General features: G+C 34.0%; 2 protein-coding genes across 2 annotated transcripts; one reads left to right on the top strand and one right to left on the bottom strand.

The window, feature by feature from the left end:
- The first annotated feature begins 12,437 nt into the window (after positions 1-12,437).
- LOC139866126 (uncharacterized) lies at positions 12,438-16,589 on the top strand. The gene is made up of 8 exons (XM_071854261.1): positions 12,438-12,767; positions 13,232-13,327; positions 13,484-13,594; positions 13,687-13,996; positions 14,078-14,168; positions 14,333-14,675; positions 14,750-14,898; positions 15,819-16,589. Exons 1-8 carry the CDS (start codon positions 12,492-12,494, stop codon positions 16,324-16,326), a joined length of 1,884 nt encoding a protein of 627 aa, XP_071710362.1. The 5' UTR covers positions 12,438-12,491; the 3' UTR covers positions 16,327-16,589.
- A 996-nt stretch (positions 16,590-17,585) lies between these two features.
- On the bottom strand, positions 17,586-19,447 carry LOC139868393 (uncharacterized). Its single transcript, XM_071856727.1, has 4 exons — positions 18,812-19,447; positions 18,606-18,708; positions 18,135-18,325; positions 17,586-17,859 (listed from the first exon to the last, which is right to left on the bottom strand). The coding sequence occupies exons 1-4, from the start codon at positions 19,435-19,437 to the stop codon at positions 17,586-17,588; spliced, it is 1,194 nt and encodes a 397-aa protein (XP_071712828.1). The 5' UTR covers positions 19,438-19,447.
- Positions 19,448-20,792: the final 1,345 nt, after the last annotated feature.

Below are 20,792 nucleotides of genomic sequence, written 5' to 3'. Positions count from 1 at the left end.
TAACAACTTAACCATTGTTAACTACAATCTCCGTTTTAACTTAATGAATTCCATTTCATAATAAACCAAGTGTATTATTCAATTACATAATTGATTTTACATTTTCATTTTCGATGTACTCGAAACTTTCCAGAAAACATCATCTGTGCCTTGTAAGGTTCACAAAAATTCCACGAGCATCAACATCCTTCACCGAGGAATAAGAATAAATAATGAAGTATCGATTACATTAGCGAAATACTCCTAAAAGATTATGTAATCTTTAATGTTTTAGAGATTAATCATTTCTAAGTCAAGACAAAAATTAAATGAGCTTAATATGATATTAACTCATTAAATCTGTGTTACATCTGAAGAAAATATACATACATATATTTTCATAAAGACAGTAATAAAAATTCTTTTGTACAAAGTATTAATTGTGAAATCTTTAACAGGTAGGTAATACCCGGGAAATATATAAGTTCGCAATTAATATGTTACACTGTACATTCTTCAACTTTGATTCAAAAATTATTAACAATGCTCACAACGATATACAATCATTTTCATACAAATTCAATTACATATTCTGATATTGACGAATCAAAATCCAAGTCATAACTCTGAACCGGTGACATCATTCTTAGATCTCTACATCTTTCAAAGCTATACTTTGACTTTAAATCTGTGCAAGATCCATTAGCATTGTTTTTACCTAAAATAACCTTGCAATTCCTTTTCAAAAGTATCCAGTATTATCAACCGTTCAACCAGTCAACATCGACCTTTCAGACTTGTAACTTTGGCATATTTGTTTTTGTTACTGGGTAACCTTTCATGTTCCACCACATTAACAGTAAATGTACTAACAAATTCATTAATCTGTGACTTAAAGTCTCTCCGAAAAACCATTATAATTGTTCATTGAAACCCTATCATGTACTCATCCACATCTTGTAACGGTAATTGCCATACCAACTACCGAGAATTAGCAATCAGTATTTCGAATTTCGCAGCAATTCTACGCCAACAGTTATATATATATATATATACATATAATTTCTATCTCCTAGACTTATTTACTTCGAAGGTGAAGTTTCTGAAAAACACCCAAACTACGAAACTAGTTCTCCGAATTTTGGAAAAATGCTGATGAAGCAGCAAAAACTGTAAACGAACTTAACAGTCAAAAGTTTGATGATAAAGAATAGTATGGTGGTAAAGCTGAGAAAAAGAGAAGGTTTGGAACAGGAAAACGGATTGAGCAGACCATGAAGGAGGCTGTGGACAAATCACAAAGACTAAACCTGCCTTCAAAGAATACATATGATTCAGTTTCTGCTGAAGTCATTAACGAATACCTTGCTCCTGACTCAAAATCCGTTACGAACAAATCTTCTTCATCATCCTTCGATATTAGAAATTCTAAGATATCATCGTATCTTTCATTATAAATATCCTCGATATTTCTGGAGATATCTTCATAACTATTCTTATCTGAAATCATTCATCTCTTCGCGCTATCTGTGTTACATCACAAAAGAAACTATTTTAGTTTAAAAAATCTGAAAAATTCAAAAAAATGGATGTTTGAAGTAATGTTGGGAATTGAAGCATGAGTTAGTATAATATAATGACACTTGATCAATGTGATTATATTACAGCAAGTCATGCTGAGTTTTTAATGGAACGTGATAAAGGTTCGCAGATCACACCCTCATCATGAACCATGTTACATAACTCTTTCATTCTATTTAACCTCTAAACATATCAAGAAAATATTTTTCTTGATGATTCGGTCTTTTTCAAATATTCTGGTAATTTTCCAAATCAAGATCATTCAATTACGATTTCTTTCTTAGAACATTCACTATGTTCATCCAAAACTCCATACCTACGAATTCTGGACCATTATTCGCTTGACTTAAAGTCGGGAAGAGAAAACGAAAGCATGAAGCTCCGAAATATAATGGAAAATATAAAGCCCAATAACAACTTCGAAATTACAAACCGTGTATATCAATGCGTATAGCAATATAAAGACACGGGAGAATGAAAAACACTATAACCCCAAGGTAATGATAGAAGAAAATAACTTTCTCTGGTGGTAGATGAAAAAGAAGAATGACAGATATAAAAGTTAGGAGTATATCAAGAATCAGAACTGGATGAAGCATTTCACAATCTTTTGGAAGTATGAAATAAGGAAGAAGATGTAGGAATGGTGAAAATAATGAAACGGAAGTGGTTAATTTATAGCGAAATATCAGACATAGAAATCGAGGCAGATTACGCATTTAATCAAAGGAAATCCTAATCTCCGCAATTACCGAAGAATCAAATCTTATTTAGATTATGAAGATTTTCTATTCCTTAAATTCCAGAAATCAATCGTTACTACATCAAGAGTTAAAACGAACCGCTATTCTCCATTTCACTCTATTACGATAACTTCTCTCATACGCTTCGAGTAATCGGATTGTTTTGTCCATATTATTCAACGGTGATAAAATTCTATTTATCAACTCATATTCGTCATGAAAACATTTTTATTGTTAGCCTTGACGACCTCACTCAAATTTCGGAACGAAATTTCTTTAATGAGTAGGTACTGTGATGACCCGGAAATTTCTGACCAAATTTAAAATTAATCTATAACGTTTCCGACACGATAAGCAAAGTCTGTAATGTTGAGTCACGAATGTTTTGGAACTATATTCATGTAATCAATTATTCTTTGACTGTTCTCGAAGATTTATGAACAATATATATAACTTAATGTGCATATATATATATATATATATATATATATATATATATATATATATATATATATATATATATATATATATATATATATATATGATTTCAAGTTATTTAGTAAACGATATTAACAATCGATTAATATTTAGATAAGTTAACTAAAACGTTTAAGATGAACCAGTAGTAAAACACTAATTTGCTACAGTATTTTCGAATTGCTACAGTACCCGAAAAGCTACAGTGCTTTCAAAAAAAACTATTTGCTACAGTAAACACTATTTCAAAAATCACTATTTGCTACAGTAAAACTTTGCTACAGTTAAACACTATTTCAAAATGAAAATGTATATATGTATATGCATATACTACGAGACGATGATTTATAGAAGTAAATGACCAAAACACTCAAATGTATAAGTTACATCTCGAGTGGTATAGTTTATGGATAATTTAAGTCTAATTTTTGACAAAGGTACGACTCACAAAACGAAAAATATAAGTTTTCTCAGCGTACGAAGGGACATTCGAAAAACCGGAACCGGGACATAAGTCGAGTGATGACATATGACTTATCGGAAAAAAATTACAAGTCAACTATGCACGTGAATTTAATATAATATATAATTAATTATATAAATTATATAAATTATATTTATATTTATTTAATATGTCGACAAACAAATACATATAACAATATTACTCTGTAACATATTATTAATTATATTTATTATTATATTTATATTATTATTATTATTATTAAAGATTAATATTATTATTAATCTTATTATTAGTAGTATGAGTATTATTATTTATACATAAAATACTACGACGAGGTCATGAGCGTGTCACTTTCAAAATATGTTTTTGAGCGGGATAGAGCTAAGGAAATTATGGGTTATAGCTATGGAGGTTATGGGTAATGTACGTAGGTATTATTGGCAAATCAAACCTAGTGTTTATCATCTCTGTTGCGTCTACGTACTTTCCTGCAATATTGAATCACAATATTGATACGTGAGCATTCATATCGTATCTTTTATATATTAATTGTGTATCCATGTCTAGTGCTCGAGTAAATATATGTTTATGTATGCTTGTATGCTAAATTTCATCGTTAAACAGTTTATAATGAATCACGAATTAAATACAAATATTACTGATAAAAGGTATATGATATGCATGTCGTTGGAAAGCTGGCGAAAAATCAATAACTTTTCATTTAGAAACCGTGTAATTTCGGTGAACGAATTAAAAGTTATGATCAACTGAATTATGATTAACGTTAATTGAAATTCCCTTTGAATCTGCAATTGATATTTAAACAACTTGTTAATAAGATTGATAAAGTGGATTTTTGAATATTACCAGCAGAGTAAATGAATCCTTATATAGGACACGTCTCGTTTTGTTAAACAACTGTCAAAATTGACTTTTTGAAACAACTTTGGATAACTTTTGTATGTCGATCTCGAGCATTAGGATTGTGATACACTATGACCTGACCTAGCTTAATAGACATTTATTGACCAACAAATGTTCTCTAGGTTGAGATCTACGGTTATTTGGTAATCTGAGTTTCAGTCACATTTTGGTGAACGACTTTATATGCTGCTAAGGTGAGTTTCATTTGCTCCCTTTTTAAATGCTTTTCCAATATATATTTTTGGGCTGAGAATACATGCACTTTATTTTAAAAAATGGACACAAGTACATACTAAATTCTATACTGAGTTTGAACCGAAAATCCCTTAGCTTTGGTAACTAGTAACTGTCGGTTATAAGAACTGGTGGGCGCGAGTAGTAGTATATGGATCCATAGGGCTTGACATCCCCGTCTGTTCCAGGTATAGAAACCCTAGCCTGAACTATAAAACAGACGTATGCTATTTGAGTTTAGTACACGTTGGTTTGCGTGTATTGTACATGTTGGTTGCATGTATGTTAAAACAGGGGTACTTATTATATAGACGTTAAAGTTTAGTTACCAGGGTGCTCAATCTTGTAGAATATTTTGATAAACGTTTCTGGATGAAACAACTGAAATCTTGTGATCCACCTTTATATATAGATTATACGAAACAATAAAACTATGAACTCACCAACCTTTGTGTTGACACTTGTTAGCATGTTTATTCTCAGATTTCCTAGAAGTCTTCCGCTGTTTGCTTATATGTTAGACAAGCTATGTGCATGGAGTCATACATGGCATATTTTTCAAGGAAACGTTGCATTCACCAAATCATCACCATGTATCTTATTTTGACTGCATTGTCAACGGAAGTATTATTGTAAACTATTATATTACGGTGATTGTCTATATGTAGAAATCATCAGATGTCGAAAACCTTTGATTTAAATATTCATTTATGGTGTGCCTTTTCAAAAGAATGCAATGTTTACAAAACGTATCATATAGAGGTCAAATACCTCGCAATGAAATCGATGAATGACGTGTTCGTCCATATGGATTTGGAGCGATCGTCACAATTAGTATTAATTTAACTAAATAAATATTAGTTACATAAAAATATAACTAATATATATAACCCAACTCTATCATTATTTTTATAATAAGTAAGATATATAAAATAAATATATGTAAGTTATTAATGGAATACATAAATCTTTTAAATAATAAGTATATCACTAATAATATATAAGTTCGTTCAATTCGAGTATATGTGTTAATGTATATATAAATGATATAGGTTCGTGAATCCGAGGCCAAGCTTGCATTGTTCAGTTTCGTCGTATGCATATTTTTACTACAAAATATCGTATTGTGAGTTCATTTGCTCCCTTTTACTCTTTATATTTTGAGACTGAGAATACATGCGCTGTTTTTACAACTGCTTTACTAAATGCTTTTGAAATATATTTTGAACTGAGAATACATGAACTGCTTTTATAAATGTTTGACGAGATAGACACAAGCAAAACATTCCTCGAATGAATTATTATACAGACAAAAGTTCTGTTGATTATTATTGAATTAGGTGGACATGATAATTGCCACCAATTGATGAATATATTTTCCCCTGATTATTATTGCTTGGTAACCTAAGAATTAGAAACGGGTATGGCCCTAATTCACGCGAATCCTAAAGGTAGCTACTTGGTTTAACACCCCCACCCAGAATGTTCACTAGACGGAAGAGCTAGTGGGCGTGGTGTTTAGTACTTCGAAGTTTATATATTATACAGACGAGATGTTCTGTTTTGGGGATATTATTGATGCGCATTATATGTTAAGGTCGGTTACCAAGCCAAGCAATGAAAGTAAAGTGAATGTTATGTATCGAGAGAATGATTTTATACACAGGTTATGTGTATGTTATTTTGTACACGAGATATGTGTACGATTATTTAAAAATCGCGAGGCAACCTACGGGGGAGAAAAGGATACGAACCTACTCTGCTAAGTATTATGAAAAATGGTTTCGTACACGAGATAGGTGTACTGTATTATAAATCTTGTGGTCTATCAAAATGATGAATTTTATTGTTTATGATAAACCTATGAACTCACCAACCTTTTGGTTGACACTTTTAAGCATGTTTATTCTCAGGTATGAAAGAAATCTTCCGCTGTGCATTTGCTCATTTTAAAGATATTACATGGAGTCGTTCATGGCATATAGAGTTCAGTACCTCGCAATGGGACCATCTATTGAAGACTTCGTCCAGATGGATTAAGACGGGTCTCTACAGTTACTGCAGTTGCTACTTCGATGCAGCAGCTACTACCATTGACGGACCTCAACAATAGTATAAACGTAGATGTTATAGCTACGTTATTCTACACCAACAGTTGCAAATGAAAACTATATGTAGGAACTATATGTGTGTAAACTATGTAGGTTGTAAACTATATATGCATAAACTATGTAAGAACTATAACGTAACACTTTTATATGGAATCAGCTTATTTTTGGGTAAAATGGGTCAAACTAACTTTTGGGTCATTGTTGGTTTTGTGGCAAAATGGGTCGGGTAGGTTGTTTCTTTAATGTGCAACGGTTTACTTCCTTAATTTTTCTATAAATGTTGGGCTGCAAGTGATGCATTATAGATATACTTCAATCGATTTTTGACCTTTTAACTGATTTTTTTTTTTTTTTTGGTTTGTTGTTGCAGGCACTGTTGTAAACGGCGTCCGTTGCGTCCGTTGCAACGCCCGTTGCGGCGTTTTGGTGACTTAACCGTTTCGACCCCGTCCCGTTTTCTTATAAGCCGGTCAACGGTCAAAAGTCAGGTCAAATGCAGGAAAAATTAGGTCAACGCCGGTCAAAAGTCAGAAATTCTGTTAAAATCGGTCATAAGTCGGTCAAATCAATCAAAATTGACTTAGTTTAGTATTCCATTTTGTATTATATTAACGCTAATAGCAATTATAGGTACAAACTTGTCAATGAAGGTTTTTTAGCTCTAAAATTTGTATAAATATATATCTATTTATATAAAAGTCAACATTAGTCAACATCCGTTTCGACCCCGTCTCGGCCCCGTTTTTTCCGTTGCGACGTTTTGAGGTAGCTACCGTTTCGGCCCCGTCTCGCGTCTTTTTCAACCTTGGTTGCAGGTTTGTTGGTTCTTTCTTGAGTACTTTTGCTGCTACATTTCATTTTCTCGCTCGGTAAAGGTAGATGGTTAATTTATTTGTTGTTTACTTTTTTGTCTATCTTTGTTTGATTTTCTGATCTTTCTTTAATAACATCAACGTTTCATTGACATTGTAATACCAAGCTCAGCATACAAAAGTTGGAGATACTACAGCGAAGAGACCAAAAAACGGCAACATGCGATAGAAAACACAAGCTCGCAACAATTCGGTTATCGTATCGTAAATCCAACAGTCTATCCGAAAAAGGAACGAAATAATCCAACAGATCGCCTTTATTATATGTATTCATCATTCGGATAAAATGAGATATACATAATTAAGTCTTCACAATTGTGTGTTATGGTAATATTGACTACAACACCTCAAAGGAGTGGTCAGGTCAATCCTTTTGATTTTTTATCGATTTATCATTTACATCGGTTTTTATGTTCACTTAACAGCTGACTTACTTTGCATGTGTATATAGGATAATCAGGTTTTTTCGTTACGTCAAACACAGATTTTTCGGCAATCTTTTTCCAGGTAGCCTATTGAACTTTGCTTCTTTCTTTTCTATCCACTGTGTTCCCTTATTTGCTGTTATTGGTTGCTCTCTGTATTTGGTAAATATTGAGTATTAGTTGACTTCGTTTATCTTTGACTCTGTAATGAGAGATTGTTGTTTATCGCCATTTTGTATACGTTTTGGTGCTCATTTGTTTCCCCTTTCCTTTAAGGGTAATTTGCTACTTTCTTTGTTGAAATTATTTCTCTACCTTGGCTTTTTATTTACTTTATTCGACCGTTTGTGTTATAATGGTGACAATAGATAGATGTGTTATGTTACTTGACTAACAAAGGTTGCTTTTATACACATTTATGTTATCTTCAATGTAGGAATAATATTTTAACTAATTGTTCTGACTGTTATCATTTGTTATGATGTGCAGATTATTTTAAAACGTGCTACTCGCAGAACATAAGAATGACTGTACGACATTGTTATATAGAGGCAAGAAGAAATCAATGTTTTGTAACTGAACATTAACGTTCTTCGACTAACTTTATAAAAGGGAACATGTAATATTGACCGTATACGTAGAAGCAAATTTTATTTATTTATTATTATTATTATTATTATTATTTTTTTTGTTTTTTTTTTTTTTTTTTTGAGAAAAGTTTATAATTTGTTTAAGTAGTGGAGTCATGAATACATCTTTGACCCAACTACTAATAAGTCCATTCTGGTACTGCAACCATTAGCATCTTATATCTTATATATGTAATTATTTTCTCCATTAATATGTAATGTATAATATAATGGTGAATCTCTTTGCTTTGCAGGTTGTTCAAGGATCGCTTGATTTGAACATTCTTCCGAATTAGTCTGAAGGTAAGAAATATCACGGGTTATTTGGAATATATGTGTGTGCGGTTTGTGTATTCACATGTACTATATTAATATAATTAATTTATGGTAATAAGCATAAGTTATAATGAAACTTTTATTTCAGCCATGACATATAGATTTGATATGTTGCTTATTTAGGTGTAGACATGGTTTTCGGTTGTGATTACTCCACAAGGCACCAAGATGGAGCAAAAGAAAGACTTTGTCCTCTCAGTAGTCAGTGATATCACTGGTAAGATCCACTTTTTCTTTTCTATGTACTATGTAAGTACTACTTCACGTTGTTAGTGTTGAGAAATTACGGTCTCACTAATTCCCACCACCAAGCCCAACAATAATAGTAAAGAAATAAAAACAATACACAACACAAGATTTAACGTGAAAACTCCAAAACAGGAGAAAAACCACCGGCCCCCAAAGAGAGAAATACACTATATCACAAATTGTTACAATGATATAGACGACTCTCTTAAGCCAACTACACTCTCCAAAATATTTAACTAATACAACTCTCAAACAAGAGTAAGAAAGAAAGAAATAATCAAATACTTAAAGTGTATTGATTGGTGCGATTTGGAATGAAGACTTAGCCCCTCTTATATAACCAAGTCACTCACCCCTCACATCTTCCTCCCACCAATGTGGGATAAACATATCTTCTACTAGCCAAAATAAACCAACAAATCTCCACCTTTTGGATAGAAGAAGATAACCATGCTTCCACATTGCAAGGATAACCGATGTAGACGCTTCCTCGACGACAACTTCAAGATCCTCATCTTTATGCCGTTGACATTATCTCTCAAGAGACAAAACTTGCATCTTCATCGAACATTGTCTAAACCGACAATCATTGTCATCACAGACAATCATAACTCTTAACAAGAATTATCATACTCCACCATTAAGAGTATAGCACTTAGAATATCACATTCCAAGCATTTCACCTCGGCACATGTTGTTGAACAACCAGCTGAAACTTTATGGTGCAACTTCCCTGTTTGGCTTTTCCGAAAGTCCCATCAGCTACAACATCAGTTTCCACCACACAACCTGCATAAATGCCAAACCAATGCCCATGTGTAATTGTGGAACCGCTAACGAACATCCCTTTTCACGGTGGCGCGGACACACCATGAGGATGACGTGACTTCAGAGGAATTCGTCACTCTCCGTAACAACGGAGACAATGTTAGCGTCTTTGGAGCCATTTGCCGGATTAGCTCCACCGGGACAATTAACCCTTACATGTCCAGTCTTCCCGCACTTCCAGCATGTCAGATTCTTTCTAGAGTTTCTCTTCTGCCTATCCGAACACAACACTATCGTATCTCCTGATGACGAGACCCCGTTACCTTCCAGTCTTTTCTCCTCGGATAGGAGCTTGCTAGTAACGTCTTCAAACTTCAGAGTTTTCTTCCCATACATCAAAATAGGTTTCATGTGTTCATAAGACGATGATAAAGATAATTTTAACCTCAAAGCTTTATCTTCATCATCCGTTTTAACTCCAATAGCCTTCAGTTCTGAAACAATACCGTTAAGAATACTTAGATGATCCGAAATCTTTGAACCCCCATCCATACGCAGAGTATGAAATTGTTCTTTAAGACACAACCGATTTGAGATGCCCTTGCCCTGGTACAACTGCTCTAGTTTAACCCAAAGCTCCTTTGCCGTTGATAACCCGTGCACATTTGCAAGCACGTTCTTTGCAAGACACAAACGAATCGCACTTGCTGCCCTCAAATTCATATCATCCCATTCTTCTTCATCAAACTTACTGCTAGAATCACTGCCAGGAACAAGGGTGGGTTTACCCTTCAAAGCCTTGTGTAAACCGGACTGAATCAACACATCCTTGACTTGAACCTGCCATAAGCCAAAATTGATCATCCCATCAAATTTCTCTACATCAAACCTCATTGGACTGAACTTCGACATCGTATCCGTATCCTATAAACAACACTTTCTCTGATTTTGTTCACGTTTCGAATAGCCAAAAGATGTAGCAGGTAGCCAGGACCCTTTAAATCGGAAATCCACAACTAGGCCACTAACAAATCCAACTATTACTACGAATCAGAAAAAATATTGTCTAACCAGATACCCTATACGATCAATAGAACTCGTTTCTGATGTGGACGATCCACTCCCGTGGCAACCACAGAGCATACTCCGACTCCTATAACCGAGACCCCCGTCAAACCTGACGCTCTGATACCAGTTGTTGAGAAATTACGGTCTCACTAATTCCCACCACCAAGCCCAACAATAATAGTAAAGAAATAAAAACAATACACAACACAAGATTTAACGTGGAAACTCCAAAACAGGAGAAAAACCACCGGCCCCCAAAGAGAGAAATACACTATATCACAAATTGTTACAATGATATAGACGACTCTCTTAAGCCAACTACACTCTCCAAAATATTTAACTAATACAACTCTCAAACAAGAGTAAGAAAGAAAGAAATAATCAAATACTTAAAGTGTATTGATTGGTGCGATTTGGAATGAAGACTTAGCCCCTCTTATATAACCAAGTCACTCACCCCTCACATCTTCCTCCCACCAATGTGGGATAAACATATATTCTACTAGCCAAAATAAACCAACAGTTAGTAGATGTGCTTTTAATTAAGATTGTTTGACATCGAGTATAGATGTTTTTGTTATACCCTTGACAGTCATTTTTTGTGTCCTCATACTTTATAAGTGTATTTTATGACATTTAGTATACTGTCATTCCCCACAACAATGTTGCAAACACGGTTGTCATAGCTTTAGTCTTCAATGTGGAAATGATTTTGTGAGTTGAAGTTATTTTCAAAGTTTCAGAGTAATTTGTTATTGTATAGTCATTTTACACACTGGATGCCAAGTTCTCCAGTTCAGTAATTTTAAAAGCCACGTCGTTTTTTGACCTCCTTATTTATCTGTGTACAAGAGTTGGCTCCTTTATGAACCCTTTTCTATTAATGAAGTAGCTTTGGCTATCTTCAAAGGAAAATAAAAATCCACAATGCTCATATTTGGCATTGTTCATGCTTCATTTGCTCTTGAGGTATTATATTGTTAAATACAATTCATATCTTTTTACAATTAGCATGTTAAAAATTGGAACTTATATGTAGCAGATTTTGGTGTGCTTATTTTGTAGTATCATTTACTTAAACATATACAGTATCATTAAGCAATTTGGGTTATGGTGAAGGTTGTAGGAGATTGCAGCAAAAAGGAGCAGATTCTATTATCAAACAAGATGCAGTAACAACCATCACATTTATCTTTTGTAGGTAGAATAATTTGTAAAACAACCATAACTCTACTCATGTATTAGCAATAGGTATATTTTCACTCTCTAGGTAGTAGGTACTATATTATTAACCAATGTGTTAACCTCTCATTGTCTGCGAAAAAATCGCGAAACCGCGCGGACCACAACACTAGTTAATCATTAATTAGTGAATAATTTACACGTTGATTGAATTGTTCGGAAAAAATATAAGAGTGACACGTCAGCAAGAACTCACACAGTTTGTAATATGTAGAGATAATCTTGTACGAGAAAACCTCAAACCATAAAAAGTAGAACCCACCCCATTGTAAATGACCAAAATACCCCTCAAGTTGTTCATCCGTCATCTCAAAACCCTAAAACTTCAGAAAGGGGTTTATGCTTCACTAAAATCCTCCACACCCAAATTGACCTGCAAATACTCCATTAATGGCGGCTTCTAGATTAGCATCGATTGCTGCCATGGCAGTTGCTGCTGCATCAACCACCACATACGTCCACGCCGACGCTCCGTCCTACCGGTTCAACCCGTTCGCTCAGTCCCCGAATCCTCCATCTCCGCCAACCAATCAATCCGGTTCGGATCCTTCAAATCCGGATCCTAAACCCGAAGTTGAAGATTCGAAATGCGGTTTTGATGCTGATGCTTTAGAACGAGCTGCTAAAGCACTTAGAAAAATAAATAGCAATCAATATTCTAAACAGGTGCGTGTAATTTATTTATTTTTTATTATAATTAATTTTTAATTTTCATTATTATTGTTATTATGTCTGTAATTATCTCTGTGAGTAAGTACTGCGTTTGTGTATATATTGAACATATTGAATTCATTATGTTCATTGTACGTATTCATTTTTATTTTATTGAATTCATTGCAAGGACTAATTTTTTCTCAGTATTAAGTAATTTAGTTACGATTTTAAGTACTATTCAGGTGTAAATTGAATTAATTAACTCTAAGTGTAAGCATTGTTATTCTAGCTATTCAAATGATTATGCATATGAAGTGTTAATTAAGTTGTTACCTTTACTAAGTAGTTTGTTGTCTGTTTAGTTATGTTAGGTTAGGTTAGGTTAGGTTAATAGAGTGCATACATTTTGTAATGTGTATAAAATATTTTTCGTGCTAAATGAATCGGTTGCTGAGATAGGTTCTTGATTTTGTTAGGTATTTGAGTTGATGAGAAAGCAAGAACAGGCTCGTCTTACTGAATTGGAAGCCGAGAAGGCTCATCAGGAAGCTATTCAAGCTCAACTTGATATTGTAAGTTAATGTTATATATATGTTTAATAGTTACTCCTCTATGTATAAATGTACTTTTTCCAAATATAATAATGAAGTTGAAGTAAAATATCTACTTTGTCAAAACGGTATGTTTTGATGATCTATAATTATAATTATTATTTTGTTCACATGCAGGAAAGACAACGAAAACTTGCTGAAGATCAAAGAAATTTAGTGCAACAACAATCACAAGCTAAGGCCCAGATGTTGAGATATGAAGATGAATTAGCTAGGAAAAGAATGCAGGTTCATCTAATTTATTAATTTTTATATCTGCAGTCTGCAAATACTATATAAACGCACAATAAATTTAATTATATTTTCAATGGTGTTTGTAGACAGATCATGAAGCCCAAAGACAACATAATGCTGAGTTGGCAAGGATGCAAGAGGAGTCATTAATACGAAAAGAACAAGCAAGACGAGCTACCGAAGAGCAGATTCAAGCTCAACAAAGGCAGACTGAGAAAGAGAGAGCTGAGATAGAACGTGAAACCATTAAAGTTAAAGCCATGGCTGAAGCTGAAGGCCGGGCCCATGAAGCAAAACTAACTGAGGAACACAACAAAAGGATGCTTATAGAACGAGTAAATGGTGAAAAAGAAAAATGGCTTGCTGCAATCAACACAACTTTTAGTCACGTTGAAGGTAATAAAAAGCTAACCAACAATTGACAATACATATATTATATATTATTATAATTAATTAACTAGTTTTTTGTTTCGTTAGGTGGCATCAGAATGTTGTTTACAGATAGAGGCAAGCTAGTAATGACAGTTGGAGGAGTTACTGCCTTAGCTGCAGGAGTATATACAACCAGGTCTAATCTTTTATTAACCAATCAGAATCAAGTATTCAATATTCAATATTACATTATTTAAATAAAAAATTATAGTGCTTTAGTTAAGTGTTAAAAAATGGCTTTACTAGTAGCACATATTTGTTACATAAGTTGATTGTTACTCTCCATTTTTATGATCTCAGGGAAGGTGCTAGAGTTACATGGGGATATATAAACCGAATTCTAGGGCAACCATCATTGATTCGAGAATCATCTATGGAGAAATATCCATGGTCAGGGATAGTAACTCGCGGGACCCAACAAATCCGTAATTATACTACTGGAGCTGGAAAATTAGCATCTGAAGAAAATAAGCATAAATTTGGAAACATTATTCTTCATCCTTCTTTACAAAGAAGAATTGAGCATCTTGCTCGAGCTACTGCAAATACGAAGGCCCATCAAGCACCATTTCGTAACATGCTCTTTTATGGACCTCCTGGAACTGGTAAAACTTTGGTTGCTAGAGAAATAGCCCGGAAATCGGTATGCTTCATATATAACTTTTGATCTTTTTTATTTATTTATTTAATGATCATATAATGTCATGTGTTGTACAGGGCTTGGATTATGCAATGATGACGGGAGGAGACGTTGCTCCACTCGGTGCACAAGCAGTTACTAAAATTCATGAGATATTTGACTGGTCAAAAAAGTCAAAGAGGGGACTGTTGCTTTTTATTGATGAGGCGGATGCTTTCCTTTGCGAGTAAGTTGCACCAATTTTACTTAAAATATCTTATTTAAAAGCTACAGTGTATTTGTGATAATGCACATATAACTGTATAAAGTTATTATTATATGTTCAACACACTAATTGTTCATATTAAAACTTAGACATAAAGCTTTTCAAAAAATAAAATTTAGAAATAAATGTTCAGAGTCAAACCCTTATCTAGTTATGTGACAAGGTTGCAAAAATCACTACTTGGAGCGAGTACTTAGTAGGCACTTTTAGGGAGTACTCGGATGTTGACCAAGTTTGACTTTGACTGATTTTGACCGAATTTCTGATTTGTCAGAGTTTTGACCGAGTTTCTGATTAGTCAGAGTTTTGACCGATTTTGCGACTAGTTCCGAGTTTTGGCCGAGTTTGACCAAGTTTGACCGAGTACTCCACGAGTTAAAACTGGGAACTCGCTGAATAATTTAGAGTTCTGAAACAGTGTTATTTTGATAAGATCAATACGAAAACTACCCAATTTGACAAAAACTTGGTTTGACTTTTTAGAGTCTTATATGTTGCCATCTCTAGCTAACAACAACAACAACAACAAAACCCAGTACCACAATGAGTGGTGTATGGGGGAGGTGAGATATAGACAATCCTTCCCCTATCCGAGAATAGAAACAAGTCCTTTCTCTACCCAGAAAGTAGAGAAAGTCATCCCTCTCTCTATTCGACGAATAAAGAGATTGCTTCCGAGTGGACCTCCGGCCAATGAGTAAATTTTTTTTTTTTTTTTTTAAATTAATATAAAAATAAAATTGAGACGCCATGAAAATGGTAGAATCAAATTTTCATGGGTTTTAAAACCAGCCTGGGATTCACTTTAGGCTCTAAACGGCAGTCAAGACGCCAATAAATCTCTAGCTAACAGTTTGCACTAAATTCTGATCTGATTTCAGGCGTAATAACAAACATATGAGTGAAGCTCAAAGAAGTGCATTAAACGCATTGCTCTTCAGAACCGGCGACCAATCACGAGATGTCGTTCTTGTCCTGGCGACCAATAGACCCCGCGATCTCGATAGTGCAATAACTGACCGTATTGATGATGTCATCCAGTTCCCACTTCCACAAGAGGACGAGCGGTTCAAGCTATTGAAACTCTATCTGAAGAAATATCTATATGGGGAAGATGACAACACAACAGAATCCAAATGGCGTTCGTTTTTCAGCAAGAAAACTCAAAAGATTACTATCAAAGATTTGACAGATGATGTGATTCGAGAGGCGGCTAAAAAGACGGAAGGTTTTTCGGGGCGTGAAATAGCAAAATTAATTGCTAGTGTTCAAGCAGCTGTTTATGGGAGACCGGATTGTGCTTTAGATTCTCAGTTGTTCATGGAGATTGTTGATTATAAGGTTGGTGAACACCAGCAGAGGATTAAGCTAGCAAATGCAGGTAGTTAGTTAACGTTATAATGTAAAACCTAACACTCGTGTAACACATGTTAAGCGATTTTCAACCTTTTAGAGTTGGGATTTTTCTTGAATTTTGAATGGCATATGATTAGTTACAAGTATTGAAAGAACAGACGAAATAAATACCTGTGTACCCATTGAGGAGTTCAGCAATAGATAGAGGCTTTGGCAACTAGGTGTGTTATGTTCTTTTATTGCTGCCACTTCTGTACCCTTTGAAAGTATGTATTCATAAAAGGTTTTATTTTTTACTTTCGAATCTTAAGTTCATTTTTTCTTTTGTCCTTAATAAGTTATCCTGTGTCATTATGTATCGGTTTTTTATGGACAAAACACAAGTACGCTATTCAGTTGTTGTTGTTGTTGTTGTTGTTGTTGTAGCAGCAGCTGCTGTTGTTGTTGTTGTTGATGATGATGATGATGATGTTGTCCCTTGCAAAGCAATGCTCCAATGTAGACTATGATGCATCAGTGAGCCACCATTTTAATTAGGCAAAATACACTAAAAGCCGTTAACCGACCCATCTTTTGAAGCCTAATTGTGTAGCCTCGTAAAGCTTGAAAGTTATTACATGTCCAAAGTACCATTTTTAATGCACAATGTAGAGTGTTTTTTTAGTCAATAACGAAACATCTCAGATATATTTTTTATTCTGTATAGCGCATACAGAGTGAGGATTTTTGTCACTAGTGGCTCAGTCAAAAACACCCTCTAGCACCCCTCTCAAGTACGACGATGTTCAGAAGATCATTCTAAGCAGCATCCGCAACAAGATGTTACTTCCTTTGATTCTTCCTTTACCTTTTGTTCGATTGGTGTATTCAAACATCAGATTTCAATAGGCTCGCATATGTGTGTAAAATTCTACAATGATTGTAATTGCTTCTTTGAATTAGGCTTAACAGTGTATTTTTACGAAGTATTTGTGTCTAGATCAATAGTTTAGTGACATTATGGTTGATCACACAGGTCTGAAACAAATGTCACACTTTTAATTCATGTTTCTTAATTAAAAAAAGAAAAAAAGAAGCATATATACAAAGCAAGATATTGTATTATACCATAAATGTCCCTGACCATACTTCCAAGTTCCAACCTGAATCCGGTTATGAATTATACCATACAAGTTTCATTAATGCCTGCCGTAAGATATTGTACTATAGGCATGGTTAGTAGTATTCAGTTACACAAAGAGAATGCATGTAAAATTAAGAAGCCATTCTATGGCTATCAATATCAGTGTGTGTTAGGTTGCACAATTGCTTATCTCAGCAGAAAAACAATCTTTCAGGAAATTTTGAATCAGGGATCGATACTTATCAGGGAACGTTCGGTAATGATCTACATGTGGGGTTGATACAAAGTTAAATTTTGTTACTTTTCTTCCTAAACTCTTTTGGTGCTCGGCGAAAGATTCAATACTCTGAAATGGAATAACCTTATCGGCTGTACTGTACAGGTAGAGTTGTGGATGACAAGGTTGGTTGTTTGAGAGAGTTGATGTTACCTTTATCAGCCTCCTGTAACATAAAGCAATTTAATTGTAATTATATTAGTAAAAAACTATTCCCTCTGTCCTATAAACATTATGACAGCTAATTAATAAGATTTTATAGTAATAACTTCTAAATTCGTTAGTAAACAGAAACCACAATGTTTGTCATGAGAAAAAACTATAATGGAAAATATTCACGAGACAATTATCAGTTTAAAAATCTGAAATTCGGTGATTTGGTGTAAATAACTAATAACAGTGTTGATAACCTAAAACTCAATAATTACAACAAGTACTTACCTCCTTATATCTGGGAATTCAAGAAGAACATTGAAGAACTTTTCAAGCATTGTCAGAAGTACAACTTCCTTGAATGAAGGTCCCTTCTCCTCTGTATTCACATTTGCTACTCCATTTTGTAACTGCCCGGAAGAATTAATCGAAGAGCTTTTCTTTTTAAGCATAGCAGTAGTAAATCCAGCTGCAAAGATCTACAATGCACAGAAAATATTATGAAAAAAAATTAAAAATTTCTTACAAAGATACTTTATTCCATCATCAGAAGATACAACATTGTTATCATCTGTGTCTCAAAGTGTATTGCATGACTTCACTAATTTCATATTATATCTAGGATATGAGCTTCTTGAGTTAGTAGGCTAACACATATATCTTAATATTTCGGACTGCTTCTACTTGAACGAAACAAAAAATAATAATTATAATCATAAACAGATACTCAAAGTTCGATTATATGTTCAAAAATATAACCTTGGGATCAAGCTCTGGGGCCCCTCCTGAATCAACAACACAACCTTTTATCTTATCTAGTAACTCTTTTCTACCCTGCAACAAGTTCAAAATATGACCATATCTGCAAACCCAACCACAAAAACAAGTAAGCACAAAATACACACAAACAAGCACATTGAATAACACATAATCCGATGAATGAATGAATGAACGAATCAACATACGCAAGCCAACCAGTATTACTGAACGTATGAAAGATCATAAACCTTTCTCTTCCATAAATCTCTATCTTCTCTAACCACAACACAATCTCATTACTCAAGCTCTCTAATTTGCTCTCAATTTTCTTACCCAAATCAAACCCTAACAAATCATTAACTGAAGCAGCAAACAAAATTGCATTCATACCTAACGAATTATACATTTCGGCATACCTCCTTAAATGTTTCTGCTGTGATCCTAACCATCCTAACAATACAACAGTCACAATCGGCAGTTTATCGTCCGAAACACACCCGAATTTAGCATCATTTACGTTGTCAATTGCGTACTTCCATTCAAACGATTTGGAATTATCTCCGGATGCAATTCGAGCAAAACAATCGTTTGATATCGGAGGATTAAAATTGGATTTGATGGATTGGATTGATGATTGAGTGAAAAGTGAGGGTTTTGAATTGGGGGAAAATTTAGGGTTTGATGAGAGTGAGAGGGTGGTGAGTGGAATGTGATGACGACAAATGTGAAATTGTGAAGGAGTTTGAGGAGGAATCTGTTTTAATTGAAGGAATGTGTTGATGAATTGGCGGCTGGTGGTTTTCATGAGTGATCTGCTTACTGATAATTCCATTGCTGAAAATAGGGTTTACGAAAAGACGATGATAGACGATGAAATTAGGTGATCCTAGAGCATAAGTTTTAAATTAAAGGGATCCTTTCAAATTGAAAAGAATCGATTAAAGGAAAATTTCACTAATCAACACTTTTATTTTTATTTTTTAAAAAAGCAAGCCATTTTTATTACCAAATCTATCTATCTATATATCTATTATCTATTACATTTTATAAATTATGAAGATTAATCCAATGTGGTAGCTGCTAATTACTCCTTAATCTTGTGTGCTGACGTGTAAAATAGGTAATTAATCTAGATTAACACTAAATAATCCACGTCAGGGTCAACTAATCCCGTTCACAAATTAGGGTTACAGACTTTCGATGCTCCCAAAACATCGTATCTTTTCTCGCCACAAATTGATTATTCTTCAAATTATTAGGCATGATAAACATAAATCTTCAACCTTTTACATATATTCGTCCAAAAAATGGGAGTTTACAGATCCTTGAATCCCAAATCGATTCAGTTATCTGACCAAGAATCAATAAATCGAAGAACTGCAGATGCTCGAGGACGCCAAATCATCAAACTTTGAAACGTATTACAGTAATCCGACGAAGAATCATCAAGTGTACACATTTATTCACCGTTGATGGAATTATCAAGTGTAAGTTAAGTTTGTTACAATTTTATCGCGATAAAAAACCCTAAACTTACGATTATGTTTTAATTTGATTCAGTTTTTTCAGTTATTTTGCCATATAACACGATTACATCTACTGATTACGCTTTTAGCCTCTAATTAAATTAATTGATTTTTAGATTTGATATGCATAATTGAACTTTTTTATGTCTACTAAGCTTAAATTAATAGTAAGCATTATCAACAACTTGCTGTTAACTTTATAAACTAATATTGATTACTCTATTTAAGAGCCTTTTTTATATACTGCTGTATTGATTTTCTCACTGATATGCATAATTTGAATTTTTTATGTCTGTATAGCTGCTAAGTTCATTATATGTGTAGTCTGACATTCAAAAAAGTCAAAAGCCTTCCCTTGATACTAATGTATTGATTTTTCTCATTGATAAATTATTTTATACAGTGCTCCATTTCCGGATAAAGAATCATGTTTGTTTGCTACTTCATCCTTTGATCATGCATATTTTAGCCGTGGGGTTAAATATGCCTGCTCAATACGTAAAGAGGGGTTTAAGGATCTTAGAACGTGGCTCTCCGGTCCGGCTACCGTGAATAACCCTGGCCGACATGATGATGTCGGCGGGGTGGCCAAGTGATTAAGTCCACCTCTGATAACGGTCGTCGATCAAGAGGCCCCAAATAAGGTCGTAGGTACTAGCTT

Source organism: Rutidosis leptorrhynchoides, chromosome 9 (assembly GCF_046630445.1).
Source record: "Rutidosis leptorrhynchoides isolate AG116_Rl617_1_P2 chromosome 9, CSIRO_AGI_Rlap_v1, whole genome shotgun sequence".
NCBI classification, from domain to species: Eukaryota; Viridiplantae; Streptophyta; class Magnoliopsida; order Asterales; family Asteraceae; genus Rutidosis; species Rutidosis leptorrhynchoides.
Note: the sequence above shows the minus strand (reverse complement) of the source record. Positions and strands in the feature narration are given on the sequence as shown.